Source organism: Corvus brachyrhynchos, unplaced genomic scaffold, assembly GCF_000691975.1.
Source record: "Corvus brachyrhynchos isolate BGI_N302 unplaced genomic scaffold, ASM69197v1 scaffold105, whole genome shotgun sequence".
Lineage (NCBI taxonomy): Eukaryota > Metazoa > Chordata > Aves > Passeriformes > Corvidae > Corvus > Corvus brachyrhynchos.
Genome location: NW_008238452.1, coordinates 3580721 through 3588788, shown reverse-complemented (window position 1 = coordinate 3588788; position 8068 = coordinate 3580721). Strand labels below are relative to the sequence as shown.

The 8068-nt window shown below is 41.4% G+C and overlaps 1 protein-coding gene across 1 annotated transcript in view; it reads right to left on the bottom strand.

The window, feature by feature from the left end:
* The window catches only part of NUDT6 (nudix hydrolase 6), a gene marked incomplete at its 5' end in the record, with an annotated part of 11054 nt that extends 3741 nt beyond the window's left edge, over positions 1 to 7313 (bottom strand). The window contains 2 exons of the mRNA XM_017736894.1: positions 2243 to 2298; positions 7094 to 7313. Coding sequence (XP_017592383.1) covers positions 2243 to 2298; positions 7094 to 7313 — 276 coding nt within the window. The remainder of the gene's footprint in view (positions 1 to 2242; positions 2299 to 7093) is intronic.
* Between the last annotated feature and the right edge of the window lie 755 nt (positions 7314 to 8068).

Here is an 8068-nt window from a genome sequence, read left to right as displayed (position 1 = left end):
CTGCTAACATGATGATCAGAGACAGCTACAGTCTGTATGAATTATTGGAACAAAACACCTACTGATTGAAAGTACAAACTGTCCAACAGTCATTAGACAACGTTGCTGCTAGATAGAGTAGCTGAATATTAAAAAAAAAAGCTGCTATAACTATATAATCTTATATTTAATCACTAATGTATTCCACTTCCATGGTTTTGGCTTTTAAAAAATGTATATATATTTAATCTTACCAACAGGTATTACAATTGTACTGTTCTGTACTGCACTGGCTTTAAGATGTCTCTGTGTGTCTGTAATGATCATTTAGTGTAACTTGTCATTTTCATGGAATACAAGAAATGAGGGCTTTTGTGTGAGTTATGCATAGAAACATTTATTGAATTGCAATAAAGTTCAGTATTAAAACATGAAGTGCAGGCTTGATGTTGTTACTCACACAGCTAAAGGAGTCCCAGTCCCTGCATCTCTTGGAAGAGCATAAAGATTTGTAGGCTTTACCTTTACTTCTGTGTACTTTTCTTTCCTTGTTAAAAGTTTATGTAGGAAGAAGTTACCCTTCACCTAGAAATAAATGCAGTAAAAAGGTACACTGGCGCAAAAAAAGCTTTTTTTGTCTTTGCAGCATAGCAGGGAAGCTGTGTGCTTTCCAGTGATTTGAAACCTTAACGACTACATTGGAATTTTTTTTTTCCTGGGCATTCTTAAAGGGCTTGGATAGGAATTTAAAGTAATAGATTAAAAATAGTGCAGATGGAAACCACATATATTTGTCTACTGGCTTTCAGATTTGCTTTTAGTTCCTGGAAATCTTTGTGTGCTGTGGAATTGTCCTGTCACAATTAAACCCAAACAGCTCTTAAAATTCCAACAGGTGTTTAAAAGTTTTTTTACTCTGATATATTTTTAAGATATTTACTAAAAGGTAAGCATGCACATTTTTGGTTTTTTGTGTAAAGGGTAAAGAAATGTTGTGTTTCTAATGTTTACAAAGTGCTGTTGTGTCCCTGGAGACTCTCTGGAGCTGGAACCACTTTTGGAGTCTACAGCATGAGAGGTAGTTTTATGCTTTAATTGGTAATTGCTGAATGTAAGCCTGAAGGTCATGCTATAGACAAGTCCTCGACATTTTACTGTAAGTAAAAACATAAAATACAAAAATGAAAAATAAACATCTTCAATTACAGGAAACAAGTTCAGAGGAAGAGAGACACCCTTGTCTTTTGTGTTAGAAACTCAACATGTAGTATGACTGAACCTGCCTATGAAAACACCCTTTCACTGAAGTTCATTATCTGTGTTGTAGTTACTAATGAACTGATCCTTTGGGTCCTGAGGAGCAATGTCTTAGTAACTATTTCAGGAAAGACAGGAGAATGCAGCCAGTGACTGCCACAGTTTTAACTGTTTAAAATGCAAATGATACATCCAAGTGTATTTCAGTCTACCTAGCTAGGTTTTGATTGTTTCAGGTTAAAACTGCATTATCTCACTCTCCTAGAGACACTTTAACTTGCAAATGAAAGCATAATGGAGGCTAAATGTCTCTTAAATGGAGTAGCACAGCCAGATGCCAGTGAGCCAGAGAGCTTTCTGCAGCAGCTGAATTAAAACCTGGGTTAGCCTGATAGGGGCTGGAAGACTTTTCAGTGATTGATGCTCCTTGACCTCAAGCCACATCACATGAGCCACCCTCACCACAGCACTGCTCTGGTCTGGAATTTTCTGTAGTGAGGGCAAGCGCTTCCGTGTGTGAGAAATTAAAGATCTTTACGCCTGCTGGACTAAGGTGGTCTCCAGGTCACAGCCAACCAAGCTACTGCTTGTTTAAAGCCACAGATATGCCTGGAATTTTGGAAACCAAACCAAATCAGAATCTTTCTCTCAAAATCTGTTTCGAGCCATGGGGGTTTTCCAGAGGTCTTCATGGATCCAAACACAAGATCAGGGACTCCTGGGTCAGGTACAGGAGAAAACAGAAAACTCAAAGCAGGAAGGATACTTAGTTCTGCTGAATCAATCACCAGTTATAACAAAGCTGTTGATTTTTAGAGTTGTTTTTCCCTTAAAATGGAATACAGTAATCTGTTGATAGATGTGTTTAAGACACTTGTAAAAGGAAGTAACTTTCAACTATCACAATTTTGGAGTGGAATAAAAAGAAACATATATTTTGTTTTATACTACAGAATAGGCTTATCTAAATGAACTTCTCTATTTTATAATCCTGTAACAAACATACCTTATTTCTGTCTTGTACAACCAACACCTTCCCAGTGCTTTCATCTAGAACAGCACCTGGTATAGAAAGAATATTGAGGAAGATGAAGCATTTGGGACAACTATGTTCAATCCTAACAACCAAAATTTAACATATTTTGATAAAGCATAACAAACCTCTAATGGTAACATGTACAGTTAGGAAGGTTTGTATGGAGGAATCACAGAGTGGTTTGTCAGTGGAAAATGGATGCACAATAAAATATCAGAAAAAGGTTAAGTACCCCATATAAAAATTCAAAGTTGGCAGTACCAAGATAAAAAATTGCAACATTTAAGTTCCAGATTAGACAAGAAATGAAAAGAAAAACTTGCTTGTGTTAATATCAGAACTAAAGAATGCAAGATCAAGGGGTTACCCAAACAATCTGGCAAAGCTGCTTGCTTCAGCAGAGACGTGCCTGTAATCTTCCTCAAATAACAGAATTTTCCAGTGACTCTGGCTGAGAAGCCACCCTTAAGGGGGATGAATTTTTCTCCAGTGAAATTCATGATAAACCCCCCCCCCCCCCCACCACCGGTGTGTAGTGAAGATTTGAGTGGTTTTGGGTTAATAACACACCAGGTTTAGTACTCTGGGCTGACTGTACAGTAATGTTCAGCTGTGTGACTATCTCTGAACTCGCACTACCCGGCTAACAACTCATGACAGGAACTGTGCTGTAATCTGAGCCAACTTCTTAATCAAAAAGTGTTGCTTCCAAGTGGAAAAGTGACACTTTCACTCGACGAAGAAGCCTGTCTGACTAAGAAGTGCTGCTTTTCCTTATGTCCTCATGCTCAGCCCATGACTTTCTCCCTCAGGTTACAAGTTTTCCTACTTTCTGAACTCCAAGTGCTTTCATGTTTAATTATGTCATGCTCACTGGTCATACTTTAAAAATGTCCTTCCCTTAAAACAGGTATTTTTCTCAGATTTTAAAGAGTGCTGTGGTGCTTCTTGCCAGGATCTCTTCCACATCAGTCATACATGGCTTTCAAATTAGAGGTTAACAGTAAAAAAAAGCTTATGTCATTTTATAGCCAGAGGAAGAGGATACAGGCACATCTGTGATGACATGTGCATTTAAAATGCTATGGGGAAGTATATCCACAGAAAGGAATTATTAAGGATGAGTGTCCAACTAAAAACAACCTCTGTTTTTTAGTAATACATGGCAGAGTTATGTGTAGGAGGAATATTTCAAAGATGAAGTACCAGTCCTCCTTCAAGCTATGTCAAAGGACGTGCTTTAAGAGGGTAGTCACATATCTGCCTCCCTGTGGCTTGTGACTTTATGATTTCATTCCTCCTGTAAACATTTAGCAGTGTCCAAGTTCAACTATTGTAATGATTAAAAGAGGGAACGTAAGAAAAGCAGGAGGAACTCTGTGATTAGAGGGTTTGTTTTCTAGAAAAGTCATTCCTCAGCCAAAGGGTTTGCTGAGATCACGGAGGGCTTGTGAAGGCAGGAAACTGCCATTTGAATCAAACAGAAAGTGTGTTTGCTCTCCTCTGTTCCCCCGAATTGAAGCCTGTGCATGTAATTTTTGGCAGTGTAATTCCCAGTGAGATGATCAGAGTCTCTGCTAGAGGATTCCTAAATCCAGAGCAAGAAGAAAGAAAACACACTAGCAGGATTTGCTGTCTGGTCTCATGTTCCCTCGCTGGACCACACCTGGTGACCAGTGAGATCAGAGCTTGACTGCAGGCCCTGAAGTGTGGTTTCTAAAACTCTCCCTCCTGCTACAAATGTGGCACCTGGAGCTTTAAATCATCTAGTGCCACGATGACTTTCGTGCCACGATGACTTTCTGGAAAGGTTTATACTTGCAACCCAACCAAGTAATCACTATTACAACACCACTTGGTTTTGAATGTTCTCTTTTGGAAAATAGGTAAGAAAAGCATTAAAAAAAAAGAATCCCTTAGCCAACTCCAGATAATGAGTAATGGAGGGGAAAACTATCTTCATCCTACCTCTTTTATTTATGACTGATATAAAAATGCATGCAAAGATGTTCAGTGTTGAAAAGCACTTGTCAACCACAGAATGAGTGCAGACACAACTGCCTGCACTGAAAACAACAGCAGACAGGAATAGCTATTTGCAAAATAGTTCTAATGGGAACTACTTTTAAGTCACTTCTGATAAGTGACTTGCCAAACCTATCTACCTCCATCTTCCTGTGCAGTTTCACAGTTGCTCATTTTAGATTTCCTTAAGTAACAGGATTGGCCAAGGCTGATGATCCTCTGTGTGTGAAGACTCTCCTTCCAGGAGTCCTTCAACTCCAAGGACCTTGTTTCAACAAGTGGATTAAGGTGGTAGCAATGCAAATAACAGCTGTATTGTAAGGCTTGTAGTGCATGAGCGGGGGAAGAAAATGCTTTTTATTTTTCTTCCTCTCCTTTTACTTTCCTTCCTCAGCTTGTCCTCTCATGCCAGGTACATGGCATATTTACAAACATGTCACTTTCTGGATGGCAGGCCACATCCTCCTCGGAGGTGGAGAATTTTGGAAATGCTTTTTAAAAACATGTTAATCACTTCATACACCAGAGACTCCTCTGTATCTTTACACATGTGGAAAATCCTGCCGCCTACAAACGGATGCAGTAACTTAGCTGGAAGACACATCACACATTCCACTATTTCTAAACAATAATGGCCAAGCCCAATGAGTAACGTTTGCTACTCTCTGCTTGGCCACTCTCATCCAGTCTGGTAAAACATGACCTGACCCTGCTTATTCACACCTTTGTCATCGCTTGGCTGGATGGTCCTGAGGCACAAGCCCTGGCTGTGCTGTGTTTGCTGCGTGGGAAACTCCAGACAGGAGGAAAACCAGCTGCTGGTCTACTTGGCAAAGAGACTTGCTACCTGTTCCCTGTGCTGGCTTCCTGCTGGCCAGCCAACACTCTCCACATCTCTGCTTTTCATTTTCAGGATGCTCAGAGGATTGAGTCCTGCATTTCACTGGCCACAGCTTTGGCATAGACTCTCACCAGCAAATTCATTTTATTTACTGCAGACACGTTGTGAAATACTTTTTGGTTAGGAAATAAAAATGCCTTGAGTTTGACCCCCCTCCCCAATATACATATTTAAATAATTTATTATTTCAATAAAATGAATTAAAAATAGAACGGAGCCTTTCCACTACCCAGGGTCTCCCTCCTAAAGAAGACAAAGCAATAAACCTACCAGGTGGTATCCACACTGCTTAGTGTGTTTTTGGGATGTGTTCCAGATCCACTGACAGTGAGTGGAACAAAAGAAAAAAAACCCACATAGCAGTCATTATTTAACACTTGTTTACCTGACTAAAATGCTTTCCTTAAGTATTTACCTCCTTTAAAGAAATTCCCAATAATGAATAAAAGTGTACAGGTTTGAAAAATGGTAGCAAAGAACACATACATTATATGTTGTGCAATTTTAAAACCTGTACAATAAATTAGGAAATCCATATACCTGCACTCACCAAACTTTTCTTTAAAGTTTCCTCCTACTTGCAGAGTGCCAAGTGCTTCGAAGCACAACTGCAAATTATGCTCTGAAAATACATTTTTAAATGTTTATTTGAAAATCTTTCAGAATTATGATTTTTCTTCTAGTCCTTTCTGATGCCCACAGGGGTCTCAACTCATCTCTTACATGATCTCCTTTCAAGCAGCACTTTCAGCTGTGCAAGTTCTACTTCAGAAAACCTCTCACTTAGTCAGGTTTCCTCACAAGGAGTAACACGGTGTATTTGCGAGTAGGATGCACCGTCCTGTTCCAGTTTAATGCCACATATTTTAATGGTGAGGTTTCCATACCTCAGGAAAACATGCTCCAACATGTCCATTGACAAACTCCAAGTCCGCCTTCAGCATCCACCCTGCCCTCTGCTGGTCTTGGAAGAAGACTACCGGTGGCAGTATCACTGTTTTGTAATTCAAGAGGCTTTTTCCCCCAAACTTCCTTTTATCTGACCTGCTGCTACACAGAACAAACCATCTTTTGTGAGTTCTTCCTAACTAGATTTTTCAAATTGCTGTTTATGGGCCTCAACACCACTTGCTGAAGAAATAACATCCCACATGGTCCCTGTGAGCCAAGTACAAACAAGTCAGGGTTGTAACTGGAGAGATTTGCTCTCCCCAATCTTGTGATTTCTGTGCATTAATGTAACCCTTAACCAGTACATGAAGGGTCCAAGCCAAGCTCCAATTACAGATTACTGAGTGATGGGATAAGTAATGGTAGATCTGCAGAACTCTGCTGAGAGAGAGGGGAAAACCACTCGAATTCAGTGAAGCTAACTCCAAGCTGACAGTATTTTCGGCTCATCATCAGTCCCTTGTACTGTGCTATATGAAAAACTAAAAAAGGGGAGACTTGTCTAGTTCCTCAGAAATTTTTTCAGTTATGGAATGACTTTCCTACTGTGGTTGTGGGAGGTCTAGATGGATTAAGACTACGGTGTTTGTTTGGGTTTTTTTGTAAAATATATGGTTGGATTGAAGACTTCTAGGCACAGCTTAGATCAGCCTTCAGACCACTGCAATTTAGTCTAATAGTTGCTTTAGCTTCTGAACAATCTTGTTGGGTCAAGTTTTCCCCATTTAAACACATTAACTTGAGCATAGTTTAGGCAGGTACACATATTAAGCACACAGAGCAGAGAAGTGCTTTCTCTTAAGTCAGTGGTTACTTTTTCATTTTAAAATGCAGTAGGCAGCTGGTTTCCACATGCTGGTTGTACAGAGGAACAGTTCCTACTGAACCTGCTCCTAAGGGCTCCTTCAAGACTTTCTGTGGGTGCAACCACTCCTGTAACTCACCTGCAACCCCCAGCTGGTGTGTGGCAAACCCCGGCAGCCTGCTGGGCCCCTCTCCCAGCCACAGCGTCAGGGTAGACGAGCCCTGCTCAGCGTGGTGGAAAGCAAAGCCTTGGGAAGCAGCCACCGCCACAAGGCTGCTCTGGAGGATGGGGACATGGAGCCAGACAGCAACACGGCCTTCGTCCTGCCACTGAGACACGGACTCTGCAAGAGAGGGAAGCGAGGAGGGTCAGGGACCCCTTTGCCCTTGACCTGTGTGGTTTTAAGCCTTACCACGCACTACAGCCGTTGGTAATGTGCAAAAATCTGTATTTTTCACCTCATTTACCACAGGGTGAAACTATTGTTGGTGGGAGAAACTCGCCAGCAGTGTCAGAGGCTGCCAGCTTGACATATTATGCGGCACAACTTGGTGTTCATGTGCAAAATGATGGCTTTTCCATCACGGGTCTGCCATGAGAAACAGGGGAATCTACTCTCCTAGACACCAACTGTCCCACTGGACAGTTCCTCAGTACAAGGAAGATAAGGAACTACTGGACTGGGTCCAGTGGAGGCCATAAAAAGGATGAGGAGTCTGGACCATCTGTCTCATGAGGAGCGACTGCGGGAGCTGGACCTGTTCAGTCTGGACAAGATGAGTCTCAGATGGGAGCTCATCAATCCATACAAATATCTCAAAGGTGGTGCCAAGAGAATGATGCCAGACTCTTTTTCACTGGTGCCCAGTGACAGGACAAGGAGGAATGGCCATAAACTGAAACACATTAAGTTTCACCTGAACACCAGGAAGAACTTCTTCACACTGAGTGGCAGAGCACTGGAACAGGCTGCCCAGTGAGGGCGTGGAGTCTCCTCTGGAGACATTCCAAATCCACCTGCTGTGGTTTGTCACTCCTGTGTCACCTGCTCCGGGCGATTGGACTGGATGATCTCCAGAGGTCCCTTCTAACCCTAGCTATTCTATGGTTCTGT